The sequence below is a fragment of the Triturus cristatus genome, chromosome 5_1 (assembly GCF_964204655.1).
Source record: "Triturus cristatus chromosome 5_1, aTriCri1.1, whole genome shotgun sequence".
NCBI classification, from domain to species: Eukaryota; Metazoa; Chordata; class Amphibia; order Caudata; family Salamandridae; genus Triturus; species Triturus cristatus.
In genome coordinates, this window is record NC_140587.1 from 275,136,751 (window position 1) to 275,156,685 (window position 19,935).

The window sequence follows — 19,935 nt, forward strand, 5'->3', positions numbered from 1 at the left end:
TCAGGTTTCCTTCATCACCGATCCAGGCTTGGATCTCGCTGAACATCGACACTGGTCGCCTGCCAGCAACTTCTTCTTTCAGGCTCCTGAGACTACACCGAGGACTCCCGACACCTTGCTGAACCCCACGCAGCCTCTGGGCTAGGTAACTCGAGCATCTCGGTGCTCCACCGTAGGTTCACTCTACAAGTGTCCAGTTCCTTTTTCGTTTAGTCCCACTGATCGGATTCCTCCGGAATCAGTCACTTTAAACTTTCTAACCTCTCCCATTCCACTTGCAGTGGAATGGTTTCGTGCCCTTCGGGCATTTGTGTAAATTGTGCAACCAGAAGTATTTTCATAAGAGTTTTGTAGTGTGCTTAGCTCCTAGACTCATAAAGAGCCAGGGTAGTCTTGTTATAAATAAATATCCTTTATTTTCATAACAGCTTGTGTGGTGTCCTTTCACTTGGTGTTCAAGGGGTATATGTGATGGTAAACAGCTGGCTTAACACGCCCTCTAGAGTTTAGCCTAAAGACTGCTTGTATCCACGCTACTAGGATAGCTGGTCTATAAGGTTGACTTACAACCAATCAATAAGGGTCGTTTGGAATGATACATAGTGATCACTAGAACAGTGAGCACTACATATCAGGCCAACTTCTCACACTTGGTTATAAATGTGAGGGTGCACCTGCATGAGTACAATGCAGAGTATTCTCCTGGGATGTAAGTGCATCAGCCATTGCAATACATCGAGTGGCCATGTGTCATTATGCGATGGCTAACTCTAAACTGGCTGAGACGAACCCTGTTGTGTTTGGTATCAAACATGGTGGAATCATACCTAAACACCGTAAATGGTGTTAGATGTATGATACCATGCACTGTAAAGCTCCTCCCAGAGCCCCTCCATGCTCCTGGTACCAGTTTTCTAGACCCGGACAGCAAAGAATAGCTCCTGCCAACCAGCGACACAATTCTGCCCTCCTGCTGCTGAGCCAAGCTCAAGCGGGGGGGGGGGGGGAGGCAGGACAATAGGTTTCCCGTCACCTCCCAGACAGGAGTGGGCCAGGGTGGGGCACCTACCAGTGCCACTACACTGCTTTGAAGGGCATATTTGGTGCCTTCCTTACATACTCTTGATGGAACCAGTTCAGAGAGCAGTTGGCTCCTGCTCTGGTGAGAAACTGGACAGAGGACATTGGTGTATCCACCCCCACTGTCCAGCCCCTTCTATGGGATGGACCCCTGAATCATCCAAACCCTTTCCTTAGGGTACTTAAGGGCTTACCTGTGGGTGGTTCTTTAGATTAGTCACCATACAAGATACAGATCCAAAACCCTTTACCTTCAACCGTCTGGGCACTTTGGACTTCGCTGGACTTCATTTTGGGAACCAAAACTGCAACAGGGACAACTCCTGCTGCTCCTGGTCGACGTCCTACCAGTCTTAGGCTGTGATCCATACAGATTCTTCTACAGGCCTGTGGACAGACACCCAAAGGAATCTCCCTTGAAGTGAAGGAGTCACTTCTCTGCAGGCACTACAACAAAGCTGACCCATCTGCCATTTCTGAGCTCCCACGGACTCAGAAAGTTTCAGCAACACAGGTGGTGGTTCTGCAACTCCCAAGGCTTGCACGGTCTTCACAGCAAGTTTGAAACCATTATCCCTCGTTGGATCTGCTGAAACAGCAACCTTGTGCACCTGCGTAGACTTACTGTTGCCAAGGCTTGTTGACTCTTGAGATCTTCAGGCTCCAAGAAACTCCAACTTCAAGCATCTCTTGCTACCAAGATCTTAGTCCTTCCCACATACTCTGCACTGTGGGCCTTAATCATTGGCGAGCTGCTAGAGGTCCTCCTGCGATTCCTATCACTTCATCTCTATTCCCTGGTCTAGGTATCCTGGTTCCAGTGGGGTGACTCCAACCTTCACTGGGTTTGAGGGTCCTCTGGAAAGGGTCCCGCTTACAAACTGCAGCCACAACTTACCCATTGAATTGTATTGAGCATGCGGTGGCGTTCCCACTCTGCACAAAGCCTCCGTGGGGTTGCTTGGGTCCCCGGCTCTTCTAGGTCCAGCCTTGACATAGGTAGTGGTTTGCATTACACTATTTGTATATGGTTTGGTCTCCCTCTGGAGGTTACTGTTTGCGCTACTTAGGTGTTCTATTACTATAGTATTGCGATTATATCTCCGGGTAGGAGATATGGAAATGTGTAAGTGAGTGTTGATAACAAATACTTATAATTACACTGGTTTTTTCACTCAACATACCCTATATGATTAGCACTGGTGAAACAGGCTGCTTTACACTCCTTCTGGGCTAAGCCTGCTCTCCACAGCTACCACTTTAGAGAGCTTTCTAAGGTTGTCTAAGACTACTAAAATCACCATAAGGGTTGTCGGGATTAGTGCAGTGTGCTACACTTACATAAGTGAGCACCATATACTAAGCCAGCCTCTTGCATTGGTATGCAGCAGTTGGAATTCAAGCCTACATTGTTCTACCAGCTAATCTAGGTGTGGATTCATTGAAAAACCACCACTAGCATTAGGCATGTATAATATTTAGGTATTTTCTACTGAACTGCTAGATAGATTTGATAAGGGTCTAGCACAACCCTTGCTCCAATCTTAAAACGTTTAGTGTGCACTAGAGTAGGTCGGTGCAATGCCAAACTACACCTAGACAGGTTATTAGTATTAGACCTCAATGGGGCCCAGTCTTCTGGATACAGTGGTTTTAAGTTCCAGTAACTAAGGACCCTGTGAACTTCTAGGAAGATCAAGACTGGTAGCAACCCAACCACCTCTTAGAACTGCTTATCATAGATGATCTCCAGAACTCTGACAGGGCAGAGGATTAGGACAAAGTGGGTCGGGATGCTCCAGAAGATGGGTCAGGAGGAGATAACCCTAGTGGCCCTAATTCGGAGCATGACCAAGCAGAGTCAGATTACTCCACCTTGGTAAATTCTAATCCCAGGGAATAGTGCAGAAGGCACAGAGGGTGTCCCTTTATTCCTCCTGGGAGGGTTCAGATTAGGTCTAGCGCCCCCCTGGGAGAGAGAAAGAGAGAAAGAGAGACAGAGAGAGACAGAGAGAGACAGAGAGAGACAGAGAGAGACAGAGAGAGACAGAGAGAGACAGAGAGAGACAGAGAGAGACAGAGAGAGACAGAGAGAGACAGAGAGAGACAGAGAGAGACAGAGAGAGACAGAGACACAGAGAGAGACAGAGAGAGACAGAGAGAGACAGAGAGAGACAGAGAGAGACAGAGAGAGACAGAGAGAGACAGAGAGAGACAGAGAGAGACAGAGAGAGACAGAGAGAGACAGAGAGAGACAGAGAGAGACAGAGAGAGACAGAGAGAGACAGAGAGAGACAGAGAGACAGAGAGACAGAGAGACAGAGAGACAGAGAGACAGAGAGAAAGCCCTTGACAAGGAGACCCTGGAAGAAACTGGGAAGAGTCCCATGGTGGCAGCAATAGTGCAACTAGAATCAGGGAACCATCCTTTGACACTAGGGAACCTGATTGGCAGGATAGTCCTTCCTTACCAGGGAGGGGGGTTGATCTAAATGGATCACTGCCTTGGAGGGCCTGTAAAGTTCAGGTCACTCAAGGGCAGTGGGCAGCTATCCTGTGGGTCTCCTTTGCTAACAAATGTAGAGAAGCTCCTCACTGTTAGAGGCTGATGGGAATTACTCAGTCTTGAAGAATGCATTCATAGATGGGTTTGGCTTAACCACTGAGCAACACAATATTAAGTTCAGGCACCTAGAAGGTAAACACCCAAGACTGGGTAGATTCATGGACCGTGCCATTAAGGCTCTGGAAGGCTGGCTTCATGCAAGCCAGGTACAGGACTATGAGGGCTTGTGCAATTTGTTAATGAGGGAGCACAGCCTTAACTACTGCACCAGTACCTGGTGGACTCTGATCTGACCTCCAGGAATTGGGAAAGGAGGCAGACAAATGGGTTGGCACCAGGGTTAAGCAGAAAAACCATGGTGGAGGTGACCAGAACTAGCAATATTCTTCAAAACCCCAGGAGAAGGGCAAAGACAAGGAGTCCTCAAGGTTCCCAAATGCCTGCATCTAGGGAGGGGGGCAGGAGGCCCAAAACTCCAAGAATGGTAAAAATAAATCTTGGTTTTACTTGGGTTAAGTAAAGACCCATTGGACAAGCGATGCAGACTGTCCAAAGGCCAAGAAACCTACTGAAACTGCCCCCAATGCAACTGCTCCAACAAGCACCAGTACAAGAGGTAGTACAGCAACCAAGGGATTAGTAGGGTTAACCTTGGGTCCCGAGGTGGGGGTCTGGCCAGGTCAGAACTCCAGCTCAGACTATCACTGATGGTGGCATAGATATGGACACCTTACTAGTAAGTCCCACCAACTTGGGCAAGTTCAGACAGCCTTTATTCCATGGTAAGGAAGCTATGGCTGCTTAAAGGGACATAGGGGCCAGTGGTGACAGAAACATGTCCCCCTGAACAGATCATACTTGGTCAGTTGTACCAAATAACCAGCGCTAGCAATATAATCCACATTTGTAAAGTGCGAACAATCACCCATAAGGGTCTCTAGGCGCCAGGAAGATTAAGCAAGCTATTGCCCAGAGTCATAAGGTGCTGGGTTAATCTGCCGCCGGCGCCAGGGATCGAATTGTGATCCCCAGATTCCGGAGTCAGCCGCCCTGGCTGCAGCACCACAGCTTCCCAGGACTGATCATTTCTTGGCAGTTGTGAATCTCAGCTGGGGAGGGGTAACTGGCCCTAAAAGTTGAGGTATCTCCAGACCTGCCTGTAGATTGCTGATTTGGCAATGATCTAGAAGCTTCAGCCTGATCTGGAGTAGAGTTCCGGACTCCTGCAGAGATGATGGGCATCTCTGCCAGTGCATTTGCTGTCACCAGGGCTCAGGCCAAACAGCTCAGCACTGAGGGAGCACTGGATCCTGAAAGAATGGACCAGATTGCTCCTAAGAGAAGGAGCTGAAAGGGTAAGAAATTATACCAGTAAAGATGAGTTGTTACACATTTCATATTTAAATACTGGATGCAATTAAAGTTGAGGAGCCTCCCAGAATGCAGCGCAGAAAAGAAACCTTCAAGCATGACCTCAAAACATTTATTTCCACTCAGTCTGAGCTTAGCCTACTCTTAACGTACACAAGCTTGGTGTGGATGAGGAACAGATACACCCCAAGTAGCTCATGAGAAACACATACCTTTCAAAACTTCCATTGAAGCATTACTTTTTTGCTGCAACTGCTCACAAACACCCCCCAATGTACAGGACAGTCAGGATGGTAAACGGAGAAGCTGAATAAGATTAGGCTACAACAGAATTCAATGTAGCTGCAACTTTATTCAATGAAACAGTGCTGTAAGACTTTAAGTGCATTTCATGAATTTAGCGTACATTTGTATAACGCCTACATTATCTTCCTAATTTCATGGCCAATTCTCAACCGCTTCATCTCATACACAAAACCAAATTGTTTGACCATCTTCCAACCTAAACAAGGATATACATTGTGCAGTAGTCACTATGCAAACTAAAATTTAAATCAAGACTTAAAACTAAAATACCTTTAAAGAAAAATAATAAATTGTCGTTTATGCGTCTACAATTTTCTGAGTCTTTTTTGCAGTATTACTGGATTTCCGCTCCACGGCTTTAATCACCCCGACAGCAACAGTTTGCTTCAAGTCACGAGCTGCAAAGCGTCCTGAAATGCAATATACATCACGGTGTAAAATAGTACTGCTAAATTATGAATTCAAGCAGACACGACTACTCCGAAAGGAGTCAAAATACTATGCTTTACTTATGCAGAGTAGGTAAGCCAGCAACTTCACCTGCCCTTTAATGGTAGCCAGTCACGAGGCATTAATTAGGCATGTTAGAGTACATTTATTATGCAAAATAGGAGCATAACTGAGTAACCCATCCCCAGTTTGAGTCGAACGGTGGAGCCACTGGGGCAGTCTACTGGGATGTTTCAAAAGCTGGCACAGGAGGATTCTTTACCATTTCTTTAACTTTAGTTACACATCCTGCAGCCTCGAGTGGGAAAGCCAGCAACTCAGATCTACAAGTGGGCTCCAAGCAGTGCACCAAGATGCCAAGTTCCACCTCTGGCCAGGTCTACGCTAGGTTGTATGTGAACCTTGGTTAAAAGCCCTAAGTATACAGCAAAGCAGATTAGAACTGCCCGAGGATGAAGCAAGTCTATTATAGTACCCAAGAAATGCTTGTTAAACCTGCAGAGGACAATTTAATTGTAGAACTTCTAGTTCCACAAACAAGCAGGTACCATCTTAAAATGTTATCTTATGCAGAAGAAATGAGCGTTTTCAGAGATTCCCTATGTAGAGCAGAGAAGGCTTAATAGCTTGTACCAGATGAGACATGCTACAGATCAGTTCAGCTCAATTAGAGCAGGCCAGTTCAATTAAAGGAATCCTATCCTACACATGCCACTACCAGTATGCAGTTTAGTTTTGCCAGCAATTTCATTTAGACCCTCAATTTGCTATTATTTCTTGTGCATTCTGACATTTATACTCCATGCTATTACAGCAGACTGGAGAGTCCGCATGCTTCAGTGACACTTAACCATGACTGGAAATCCCACTAGACACGTAGAAGATGCAAAAACATTAAAACTTCCACAGGGATGAAACCGTGCATACAATTTACTGTGATGTTACCATGTTGTCAACCAGGACCTTAAATGCCCCTGAAGAATTTACTCCGATGTTAAAATCGCTGCTGCATAATGACAGTCCACCATTGCCCCCAAAAACAACTAAAGTATCACTGCTTAACAAGTGAACCATACCAACCTAGAGGAGGGTAATCATAGAAGCGCTCCACGCAGATGGGTTTATGAGGAACAAGCTTGACCACCGCAGCATCTCCAGACTTCAACTGAACCGGGTGATCCTCTAGTTTCTTACCAGACCGGCGGTCAAGCTTCTCCTCAAACTCAGCAAACTTGCAGGTGACATGAGCAGTGTGACAGTCGATAACTGGTGAGTAGCCAGTCTTTATAAATCCTGGGTGGTTCAAAATGATCACCTAAATTATGAGAGGAGAGGTTACTTTATTCTGAAGAACAAAAATGTCAAATTCAAGCATTAGCAAGATTAGTTTTTAGAACTGGATTCTTATAAATAATCCTTCATAGAGATCATACTTAAAATTGCAAATGTAGAAGCCAAAACAGATGCAAATTGTCCCACAGACGCAATGTCATATCAACTTCCAATCTTTCCATGCTATGTGTTGCCTCCTGCTTAAGTGAATAGCATTCAAAGTGCAATTTAGTGCATAAAGGCCTGGCATACATGATCCCCTCCTTTCTCTGCTGCCCACTAAAACTGCAACCAGCTTAGGGTGTCACCAGATCCTATCCCACCCATGATTCATTTCAAATCAGAATTGAAAGCTTACAGAAATAGGGAATCATTACTATTGGGGTAAAATTACAAGGGACTTCCTTTTGCCAATTATAGTTATCCTCCCCTCGACCCACAAGCTAAACTGCATTTACTCGAAAAACGCCCAGTTTAGGTCTCCATTTGCTGTACAGAAAACTACAAAAGAAAACAAAGATTCACTTTATAGGAGCTCAACCCATTATACTAACCTGTGCACTGAAACTAGATGATCCAGTTGGTGGGTCCGCTTTGGAGTTACCTACGACATTACCACGCCTTAGGTTTTTGACTGCAATGTTTTTTACGTTGAAACCTACATTGAATCCCGGTAGAGCCATTTGAAGCGGCTCATGGTGCATCTCAATAGACTTTACTTCAGCTGTGAAATTTGATGGTGCAAACGTAATAGTCATGCCTGGCTTAAGGGTTCCAGTTTCAACTTTCCCTACAGGGACCGTGCCAATGCCTAAGAAACAAAGCACAAGTCAACTTTAAAAATGGTACTTTACTTGCCATTTAAAAGTTATGCTTTGGTGACAAGTTATTTAACAGATCCCCAGACTGCTTTAGAACTATGACCCCATCTTCACAAGACAGTCAAGGATCCAAATTTAAACAGGATGCCATTGTCAATTCTTGGTCTACCCTAGTCGTTCTTAAACTTTTGAAATCTGTTAACTCCACATAATTGTGAATCTAGACCACCCATGAATTATGGGACCCTGTCCGAAGCAATTTTGTTGATTTGTACTGTAAATTACACAAATTTACAGGACCAAGCATTCAAACAAATGATATTTAATTCCGCAAAAGCTATTTTTTCGAAGGGTGGAGCTTTTCTACAAGTTCTGTTGAATGCGCTTGCACTACTCCCACAAAGCAATGTAATTAACCTCCCCCCACCATCTGATTGAGCACCCCAATAGAGTCTCTAAATCAGGGTCATGAATGGATGTACATAATTTCTATGGACGAACTCGCCATTCACCAACTAGATCTGCCTCATTCAAGAGATGGTTGTAACCAATCTATGCATGCAAACAATGAATAAAGTTAAAGGCCCCTTAGGAATGTGTAGACCAGTCGTTAACATAAGTCCCCCTCCTCTTCACTTCCCCTTAGCAGCCACTAATTATAGGTGATGTCACATTGGTATTTACCTCCTATCTTGTAGACATCTTGCAATGGTAGTCGCAGTGGTTTATTGGATGGGCGGACAGGAGATAGGAGAGCATCCATGGCTTCGAGGAGAGTGCACCCCTTAGCAGACCCCTCCTTTCTTTTAATCTTCCACTCTTTAAACCAAGGCATCTGAAAGTGAACAAATTAAGAGCCTTAAATAGATCAAAGTAATGCCAAGCCAGTAGATGTGTGTTCCAAAAACCCACTTTACTATAAATGTCTGCTACACGAGTCATGAAGGCCAAGAAAAGCCTTGCTCAATATGCAAGAAGTGCACTAGTTGCTGCTTTACCATGAAAGCAGTCTAAAATACCAATATGCTGCTCATCTCAGAAAAGATTAGAGAATTAAAATGGTAGACCCACCCTCCTATTCTTGACATACTTAAGGGTTTCTGCATCTCAGAGCAACTGCTGCTTCCAGACCCTACAAGTCTCCACTGAAGACTGCTGTAAGGAAGACTACTCATGGTAGAACCAAGATTTAAAAAGTTGTGAAAGGACGTGAATCCATTTTGGACTGAGTCACTTGGCACACAAAGCCTTCGGCCCCCTCGAACAAGAATATTTTCTGGTCTGATTTCCTACATGGCTGATCAGTTATCAGATAAGGCCCACTTCCAAATGCAACCCAAGGCACTATAGTAGGGCAGAAGAGGCCGCAGATGCCCATGCAGCTCATACTGCAATTCTGATAATGCTGGTGCACATGTAGCACCAGTGCCACCTTCAGAGGGCAATGCCTCATTGGAATAGGATTGTGTCCCCATGCAAATGAGGGAATAACAGACTCTGCATCTGCACCATATTATGGGCGTGGGTGGGGAGACAAGCGTGCCTTTGAGGTGGACTGACCATTCTACCCTAGAAAGCAGCCCTCAGGAAGGTGATCTCATAGATGCCCTGCAGGAGGGTGCAGTCACTCACTACAACTGCCTGCAGGGGGTGCTCCGTCACCTCATTTCATGAAATGTGCTGCCCCCAACGCAGTGCAGTTCACGGCGGAGCTGGGACAGTGCATTCATTGTAATAGAGTCCACTCACTGTCGCCGTTTGTGCACCTATTTAAAGGTGTGCTGTGGTGCAAACAGTGCACCAATCACAAATGTGTGCACCTCAGGCGTTCAAGGTAAAAGTGACAAATTTGAACCATCACAGAATGAGGTTACTACTATTAAGAGAATTCAATTATGTAGCTGGACAATGCCCCAGTGAGCCAACGAGAGCTTCACCTGTTAACTAGGTTATGTAATACTCCCAGTGTTATGAAGACAGTACAAGTAGTTAAGGCACGAGGAGCAGAAAAGGTACTACGGGGAAAATAGATCATGTAAAAAGAGTAAACTGCCTGGAAAGTGGACCTTCAAGCCACAGTGGAGGGTCTCCATCATAATACAGAAGACATCTAAAGCAGCAGCCCTTAAGCACCACGGAGGATTAAAGATGCAGTGGAGGTAGGGTTATGTGAGCTGTAAGTGATGCCCCACACCTACAACCACCAACAAAATACCCAAAGATACAGTATCCCAAACCGAATGCAAAACGGCCCAAGACCCAAGGGTGATACGAAAGTGAGCATTGAAGTCTGTGACCCTTTACCTTCTTACTGGGCGATGTGATATTCTCTCCGTTCCAACCGGACACAGGAACAAAGGGGATTGCACCAGGATGGTAACCGATTTTCTTCAGGTACATGACTACATTTTTGACGACTTCATCATAGCGCTTCTGGCTGTATGGCGGATCCGTCATATCCATTTTATTCACACAGATAATGAGTTGTTTCACTCCCAGTGTGTAAGCCAGGAGGGCGTGCTCTCTGGTCTGTCCTTTTCTGGAAACGCCAGCTTCGAACTCCCCTGTGGCTGCGGAGACCACAAGCACGGCAGCATCGGCCTGGGGGGATAAAAACATAAGTGTTAAATACTGCACAAAAAAAAAAAAAAGCACTGAGATGGTGTGTCATCACTAGTACACACTTTGCATTTGATATAGCACTGCGTTGTACAGAGTTTACTGCAGCAAAACTACCAAAAGGATATATTGTACACAAAAAACTGGGTGGAGTGCATAAACTGGATTACAGCATAATGAGATGTAGCCTAGTGCAGCATTTCCCGATCTGTGCTGGTGGGTCAAGAAAGTCCGAGCCACAAGATACCTTTATATTCTATGTACATCCGGGCACATTTCTACCTGCTTCAAAGTAGTAAAATGCCAGGCTAGGCCGTCTGACAATTGATGCTCATTCTTTTAACATGGAATTGGTGTTATTTCGTGGACTGCAAAGGGGGGTTTAATTGGCCTATGCGAGTCTTTCTTGTAGGGGTAAAGGAGCGAAATGACAGGCTGTGGTTTAAACAAGAACTGTAAATAAAATATACGCATTCAGCAGTTTGAAAACTAAACATTTAGTTTTTGTAATCCTGAAGTGGGCTGGAAACCGATTTTAATAGGATCAATACAAAATAATGACTACTTGGTGATCCACAAAAATCAGGTTTCCAAACATTTGTGTGCCAGCTTTACCAGTAAGAGTAGCCGAGCAATGTTAGTGGCCGTTTCACTAGAAAATGTCCTGTCTAAAGTAAATTACACTGCCACAGGATGCTCTAGTTCTATTTAAAAAACACCCCTCCTGTTCATTAAAGGTGGGTGGGTAGCAAACGTTTGTCATTCTAAAACGTGTTCTAAGAGGCTTGGGAACCAATGGCCTATTGCTTTATGAGATCCAGTTATAATAAAACTGGTCTGGGGCCCTCACTTAGCAATTCAGGGTGGAATATTCTTATTGGAGCAGACCAAGACTGATGTTGCATAGAGCTGATCAAACTAAATAGTGCAAAAATAATGTGAAATTTCATTTCGTAACCCGTGTTACAAACTCTCCCTCCCACACCGTTCACTGAAGTGCGCTTAAGTGCAGAACTGATATCAAGAGGAATAACCAACAGCTGTTTGGGAGCAGAGAGGGGTTAAGAGATACCCCTGAGACTTGTAACCAGTTTACCTGGGATGTTCCCGTCAGCATGTTCTTAATGAAGTCACGGTGCCCCGGCGCATCGATGATGGTGATAGTGAATTTCTGAGTTTGAAACTTCCACAAGGACACATCAATGGTGATGCCACGCTCCCGCTCAGCCTTCAGTTTATCAAGGATCCAGGCAAATTTAAATGAGCCCTTGCCAATCTGTCGAAAAAAAATACAGAAAAGACAAACCTGCAGTAAATACCATTCTTTGAGTACCGTCACACACTTAAACTACTGCCATGCCACACATTCTATGTGATCATTCATGGGTGGAGTCCAGCTTAGAAACCCACTCTAAAGCTAGACTGGTACTTCTGTGCAGTCCTGCAGAGATGCATCTTGAAACTCCTGGAGTTTGCCCCCTAGGCAGCCGTTATCCATCATCAAGTAGCCACAATAATCAAGTTACCAGAACCCAGATATCAAAAGCCTAGCCCTAAACGGAGGCTGCGACAAACTGGGAGCCCACACAAAAGCCTCAACTTGGAGGCTTAGGACACTCAATTGGCTACCATATTACCATTTGAGAAAGGTAAACAGTGGTTTACATCTCCTACCTAGGCCTGCAATGCACACATCTGTAATCCCATTATATTGGAGATAGAGTGCATATGTGGTCACGCCCCTAAGCCCTCAACCCCCGTCCCCCCCCACCCCCTCCTTATACCACGACATACGTCCATCCTAAATAGGACAAGGCAATCTATGCCGGTTGAACCACTCCCAATTTATATAAACATCGACACCTAGTCGAGTGGCTGATGCTCAGATATGGGGGTTACTGCTAAGTTCATGTAATTTGGCACAACACCGGTCGAACTGTAAAGCACTCGGCAGAGCAGATATGCTCATAATGTGTTGGAATTCAACAATTAGCTTTCCTAACAGCAGTTAGAACACTAAAACGCTCCTCACAGGCCTATAATATAGTTCGTTTATTTTAGTTTTTGTATTTATAGCGCCTCGTGTCACTTGGGCAGATATTAAAGGAAATGGTGATACTAACTCCTCCGGTAATGGGGCGGGCAGAAAGAATGCGCTAAAAGAGGAAGGAATGCATTTTCTAAAGCCAGGTGCGACAATTAACGTGCAGGTGTTTTCAATCTGTTTCGACTCAATCCCACTTTTCGACTCGGTTCTGCTTGCAAAGAGACGTTCAGGGGCTCTTTTTTCTAAGAGAAAAGGGGGGGCGCAGAGCAGCAACTACCCAAAGCACACATACAAGTTTAAACAGCTTCCCAATTAGGTTTAATGGAGTCTTTGCAAGAGATGCAGACGGTCTATTGCAGAGCGGCCCCCGATAGCGAGCCCAGCTCGTACCCTCTAACCAGGGAAGCGAGCAAGGACACCCGAAGGCGCCGAGACCGGACAGTAGTCGCAGGACACATCCGCCATCTATCATTAAAACAGGTTTTTGTTTTGGGGGTTCTCTGCGTTATAGCAAGCACCTAGCAGAAATAAAAACTATGCTGCGCGTTTTACCCAAGAAAGTACTTCGCATTACGCAGTTAGGAAAAAAAAAATACTCTTTTACCCTCAAACAGGGTTGGTTTCCCCAGCAGCTTATACGTACGAATTAAATAAGAGTTCGGTTTCACACCAAGTACCGCAAAGGTCAGCGTCTGCCTAAACTAAGTGTATACACGTGACTAAATACAATGCCACAATTTAGCGCATAGACACATCATATACGCTACATTTTAGCCACTACTATAAATGAATTATTCCCAACTGATATATCTTGACAGAGACAATTTCTGCCGGGAGACAGCTAAAATAAACTCGTTATTTTTGTGATATATAAAAAAAATATATATATGGAAATCTGCGCTTAAACCCGAACTACTGGCAAGTATGCTAATCGGTCATAGGGCTCCCCCACGTGCATGCTGTTAACAGAACGGAGGTGATGGGCATCGAGTCGGGTACCTCAATCTGACTTACCTGATTGGCCGCCGCCTCCACCTTTTCCAGTACCCGCGGCTCCAGCCCCCCACACTTATAGATCATGTGTCCGGTGGTGGTGGACTTGCCCGAATCCACATGGCCTATAATAACCACATTGAGGTGAGGTTTCGCGGGCGCTTTGTCACCACTCATGTCTGCTACAATCTCAATCCGTCCTCTCTCCGCTTCCTCTTCTTGGGATGTCGGGAACCAAGCAGGCATCCGCGCAGCTTTTATTGCCTCTATTTGGGCTCGGTGGCGCTGCAGTACGCGGCCACGCCCACGAGAAAAAGAGAGCCAATCACGGAGGCTACGCAGAGCACAGCTGAGGAGGATACAACTGTCGCTCACAAGAAATGAACCAATGGCAGAGGTCAGTGAAGGAGGGCCGTTGGAGACCAAAATACTGAACCCGACTCCATTGGTTTTTCGGCCTCGGGTTTCGCTGATTATGAGAGTAAAAAAAAAAATACACTAATCCTTCTCAGCTGCGTGTAGCAATTGCCCTTTTAACCCGGAATGGCGTTAACTCCTTTTTTCCTGCTTTGTGAGTAAAAACCTTTAATCATCTGTATATTGAAAACGCGGTTGTTTTTTTGGTTGCGCCTGTTGTTCGTGAGGGTGTGTGGTTTTCAGAGTTTCTTAAACCATGTTCTAATTAGAGTTAGGTCATCTGATACTAAATGTAATGGCTTTGGCACGGCCGTCACTAATGTGAAATCGATGTTTAAGAGACATAGATATACGCAGAAAACACAGTTTATGTTATGTTCTCACAGTTTATTTGTATTTTATTTTTTACCAAGATATATCAAAGTTCCATATTGTGGCACTAGGGTTTTTTCTCGATATGTTGGGATAGCCTTGATTCATTTTCTTGGTTTACGAATTATTATGTGAGTACTTGGATAGATTTTAACATTAGTATCCGCTTTGCATTGAGGTGACTTAGAATCCAGAGGCAACCACTGAATTGCCGTTGTGTACATGTTCCAACTCTTTTTAGCCTGGTGGCAGTGCCTTTGGTCTAGAAGACATTCCCGCCATCATAGCAAGACTAAAATGAGGGGGGGATTGCCGAACGTTATGAACACCATCCGTGGGACAAAGAAAATATTTTTGTAACTTTGGGAGATGTTTTCCTGAGCTCAATGAACAGTAACGTTGTGTGATGTATTGTGAGGAGCGGTAAACTATTCCTGTGCCACCTCGGGAATAATGTCACAATCAGTCTTAAAATCCCGGCAAACATCATTCCAGTCTGGAATACCTATTGTTAATCACTGTTAGAGCCGCAGGGGCTGAGTAAAGTGATATGCGTTTTTTTTTAATCTACACTTGATGGACCCTTTAAAGCACATTTGGCCTGCTGTACTGGAACTAAGTGGTATGACGGAAGGTTGCTTCTTTAAGAAAGATTTTTAAACCACACAGGGGCATATTAACAAGGGCCGGCGATAAATATCGCAAAGTGCGCTTAGCGCTTGCATATTTATCGCCAGCTATCTCTGGAATTTATCGCCCGGTTAGCGCGTTATCCACAACACGCATCGCCGAGGCGATAAAAATTCCAGAGATAGCCATGGAAAACGGCGATATCCTAGACGATAGGGCCTGTGGTCTTAGCCACAGAATCCACCCCCATGTTAAGTATCCCTTAGTCAGGAATTTAACAGTCGTTAAATTCCTGTGTTAGCGATTTAAATAATCGCTATCCTTCCTTGTTAATATCGCGAAGCTACCTTCGCGATATTTTCCCTGGTTGGTTTCACAGCCACGCCTACTTTGCATCTCATTAGCGACGCAAAGTTAGGCGTGCTGGGAACGGGCGCTAAGTCAGCAAAACACGCGATAGGGTGTCTTTGCTGATAAGGCGATACAATTATCGCCGCTTTTCAGCCGAAATCGGCCGCAAAAGCGGCGATAATTTTATAGCGCCGCCTTGTTAATATGCCCCAAAGTCCCTCCTTTATGTAGGGCCCATACTCTTTACTTTAATACACATTGGACCAGTGACAACGGACAGAGCTTGATACAAATAATTTTAGAGACGCTGTAACCGATGGGCTGGAAAATTGTGATTTTCTCCCAAACTAATATTTGGAGCCCCCCAACCAGGCCAGGCCCTACCCTCCTGCCTGCCTATCCCTAACAGTTTTTATGTAGGCTGCTGAATGCGTCTGAAAAGCCCAGGGGAATGTCATTTTATTCTGTCTATGAAGGACAGATGTACTCTGTCCTGCCTAAATAAAGTAAAGTACGACTATGGAAATGGTACTTGCTGTATCACTCCAATACTCTGCGTCTTACCAGAGCAATAGATGTTTCTGTTTACCTTTTTGAGTGCATCCTCTATTGCGCTGTGCTTAAATGCCCCTCTCCACACAATATCCTGTGTAAACACGGCCTAAACGAAGGACATGCCGGACTGTAATGAGTGCATATGCAACATATCCGCTTTCATCACCTTTAAAAGTGCCAAACCAGACAGATAACCAGGTCATTTACGCCTAGATGCATCACCAATAAAGCCGGACACTTCCTGTCCAGAGATGACTCAGCCATCCAGGGCAACAATTTGCCTAATCGCAGCCTGCTCTTACCACACCATGTTACTTCTCACACATCTGTCCTTAAACCCAAGCTTTGCCTAAGGTTTTGAACTCCACCTGCTTCAATGCTCATTTTTTCTGTGACTGTCCTATTATCCAAATTGTAATAATGGCCGACAATGGTCCTGGAACACAGTCTGCAACAAGAGTAAAGGAAAAAGAAAAAACACAACCAACCTTAAACTGAGCCCACAATCCCTGATGTACCTCTCGCAGCATTTAGGAGGCCATCTGCCTTACCTACTTATGTCAGATCTCCAAAAACCCAACATTTCTACCTCTGTAGACCTGCCAGTCCTAAATGAGTGAGCACATAACTGACCTCCCTCGATGCCCAATAACAGCGGCACTTTTCTCATTAGGCGCAGTAGGTGGAAAGCAGAAAGCCTGAATCCATTAATTATGACAAAACGCCTTCCCCTTCTAACCATGTCGCATCTCCCACGCGTCTCCTTAAATGTCTGCCATGCTGCCTCTGGACAAATCTATTACCCCTAACCTCCCTCAAAATCATATATCTACCACTCTGGTCCATTTTCAAAGTCTGCAGTCACACCAACAACTCAGCTCCCTTAAGGCACACCTCCTCACTCAGCATGCTCTGCTGTTTCTTCAAACCCAGCAATTCTGGTACCCGAAAAACCAGCATGAATAACCAAATCATGCTTAGTTTAAATGAACACACTTCATCCTGTGTCCTGCACAAACCAAACTCTGTGTTTTGATTTGTACTTATTGGCCAATATAAAGTTTTCTTGAAATCATTACTTTCACAGCCTTGAAAAAGTTACATCACGTAACGAAACACGTGTCGGCTGTCTTGGATCACCGCTTTGATGAATTTCTGACATCTGATTTTCTTTACTGTTTGGGAAATTGGTGCATTGCAAAGGAACTAACTGTGTGTACTCTCGTATAATATTGTGTCACCTACAACAGTTGGTGGAATTTTACAGTGTAACACAAAAACTTTGTGTATCCAATGAACTGTGTATTCATATTAATGTAACCAGGAGAACAGGTCCGTCTTTTTGGAACTGCATAATTTTGTGATATCAGACACATAATAAATCACATGATCCATTACGAAGACTCTCTGTTGGGACATCATTGTTTTTTCTGAGCTCTGGGGGACAATCAAGACTTCTTGTTACGACACTTTGTAATTACGTCATATCTCTCATTATAACTATTGATACTTTGATAAATAACATTTGAGTGCCGGGATAGTGCCCAGTTAGAAAAGGACATTTTTTAATGAGGGATCCAAAGAGGTCAGAAAAGATGATGTCGGCCTGATACAAGAGTGACAAGGAACATTGTGGCAAGTAATGTTGTCATGGAAATAATTTCAAGATGGGGAATATGAATAATATAAAGCCCACTGTAAAGAAGATAAACTCTTTCAACATATTTAAATGTATCTATAAGCATATTGTTGTATAGGATATCACAAGCCAGAGAGACATCTTTGCTGATATTGGTGAACATGGGAGCAAGAATGCGAAAAACAACAGAATAGGGAAGTCATAGGGAAGTCATTTTTTTCCGCGCAGTTTATTGTGTTTTGAGGTAACCTGAGAACAGAACAAAGTCATTCATCACAATACTGCAAAGCATTGCACGTAATGAAATAAAGCAGCAATGCAATACACCCATGTAAAATATGTCCTTTACCTAGACCTCTATTGTATAGGAGTAGTTCAACCACATGCCCCATATCTTTGTGTATGTTATTGGGGACAGCTGCTGGATTTGTAAACATACTCTTCAGCTCTGGCAAACCAGTCCATTCCAATCAATGTGTCCATTTCTGTAGCAGGTAAGCCCTAACAGGGAACAGGTTGTGTGCTATGTCACCTTTGGCAAATATAAGTTGGAGTGCCAGCAGGGTTCTGGTCACCAGCGGACCTCCCCATTCATCCATTAGTCCCAAGAGTGACACCCTATGTCCAGCAGTAACCGTTCTACCTGCAAACTCCGTGAGGATCGAATGTATACGCGACCAATATTGCTGTGTTATGGGACATGTCCACACTGTGTGGTAAAAGGTAAACAGCTCAGTACTGCATCTGAGACAGCTAGGATCAAGGCCCTGTTTCATTTTAATAAGCCTTGAATGGCTGTGGTAGACCCTGTGCAGGTATTTCAGCTGAATAAGGCGCAGTCTTGTGGAGATCGCCAGTATCTTTTGTGCCATTCTTGCCTCCACCCAATCCGCATCATCTAGAAGGCTTACGTCCTGTGCCAATCTATAGTGCACTGTTACCAGAGGATCGGGGTATTGGCGACTAGTGTGTGATACAGCCTGGAGATGCCCTTGCTTCTAATGGCTGACTGTGTAACTTGTGCCTCCAGCTGATCATAGTCAGAGAGTTTGATAAGAGTGCCTCAATGTGCTTTGTGATCATGGCACAATTGTAGATAGCAATAGAATTGTGTGATTTATTGTATATGTCTCAACCAGAAACGAGAAAGGTCGGATATGGCTTCCCTCACAGATGTCTCCCAGTCTGGAGATGCAGATGAAGTACCATGCTCTAAAGCCAGCAGTAGGAAAGGGCCTCTTTTGTACATGGTTAGTCACCGCTTTTTGCCTGGAAAATGATGTAATTTCGACTGGAAGTGTACAGGGTCCCTGCCAACCAGGTCCCCTGTGCCAGAGCTCCTTCCCTAAAACTGTACCTATTGTTTCCACAACTAACTCCACTTTAGCTCATATATAAATCCCAAGTAAGAGATACCCCTGGTGCCACGGGCTTTGTGGTTAAAGAAGGTCTTTAAGGGCTGCAGCACGAATTTGGCCAACCTAAGGGACCTTTCATCAAGCACATTCGCACTGCCACTGCAGCCTACGTGTCTTGGTGCAGACAAAACTGAAGATTCGACATGGCAAAATCCCTGTGTGCCATGCAAACAGACACTGCAAGAGATATAGGTAAGACACCCCTCTAGTGGACCTTAGCCCTGGCAGGGTGCACTGTAACTCTTGTGAAGGCGCATGAGCAGATATGCCCCATGCAATATCCTTGCTGATTCCTGGATATTGTAACTGACCAGTGAAGCCACAGTAAGTACATTGGTTGAACACACGTCATTACGAGTTCCCCAGTTCCATGATGGCTTCACTAAAGTATGGGGTGTTTGGTGCAGGAAACTGGTTCAGTATATAGTGTCCACCTATGGTAAGGCACTGTGCACTGAGTCCTGACAACCCTTAGTGATAGTGTTTAGGTCCCTGAAAACCAGAGCTCTCAAGGGGTAGCTGTGGAGAGCAGCTAAGACCTATTCACATCCCACATTGACAGTAGCACCGCCACTGTATTTCGTCACTTTGTATCACGGGGACCACCTGCACGTCGCCACCTTGCATTTGGGACTGCATTGTTCAGAGTCCCAAGTCCTACAAGCGCCAGGAGGCGCCAACGCGGATCTCTCGCGCCAGGCGGCGCATTAAAGTGGCCTCGGGGTCCCGCAGCGCGGGAGCCCACATTGACAGTAGCACCTCCACTGTACTTCGCACCACGTCACTTTGTCCCACAGCGACCGCCTGCATGTCGCCACCTTGCCTTTGGGACTGCATTGCCTAGAGTCCCAATTGCTGCAAGCGCCAGGAGGCGCCAATGCAGATCTTTCGTGTCAGGCAGCGCATTAAAGCGGCCTCCGTCTCCAGCAGCGTGGGACGCGCGTGGGCGTGCCCGGGCCAAGGGCGGG

The 19,935-nt window shown here is 45.1% G+C and overlaps 1 protein-coding gene across 1 annotated transcript; it reads right to left on the reverse strand.

Moving 5' to 3' along the window:
- Nucleotides 1–5,349: 5,349 nt before the first annotated feature.
- On the reverse strand, nt 5,350–13,834 carry LOC146830724 (elongation factor 1-alpha-like). The gene is made up of 7 exons (XM_085604924.1): nt 13,607–13,834; nt 11,642–11,821; nt 10,231–10,527; nt 8,611–8,761; nt 7,660–7,916; nt 6,854–7,088; nt 5,350–5,733 (listed from the first exon to the last, which is right to left on the reverse strand). The coding sequence occupies exons 1-7, from the start codon at nt 13,829–13,831 to the stop codon at nt 5,621–5,623; spliced, it is 1,458 nt and encodes a 485-aa protein (XP_085461050.1). The 5' UTR covers nt 13,832–13,834; the 3' UTR covers nt 5,350–5,620.
- Nucleotides 13,835–19,935: the final 6,101 nt, after the last annotated feature.

What these genes read in the sequence shown, in the direction of transcription:
- LOC146830724 (XM_085604924.1), bottom strand. Translation starts at nt 13,831, where the DNA reads ATGCCTGCTTGGTTCCCGACATCCCAAGAAGAGGAAGCGGAGAGAGGA. An exon ending in TGCTGACGGGAACATCCCAG is followed by an intron (nt 10,528 to 11,641) that starts GTAAACTGGTTA and finishes TTATCCCCCCAG; the next exon opens with GCCGATGCTGCCGTGCTTGT. An exon ending in CATCTAGTTTCAGTGCACAG is followed by an intron (nt 7,089 to 7,659) that starts GTTAGTATAATG and finishes CTCATAATTTAG; the next exon opens with GTGATCATTTTGAACCACCC.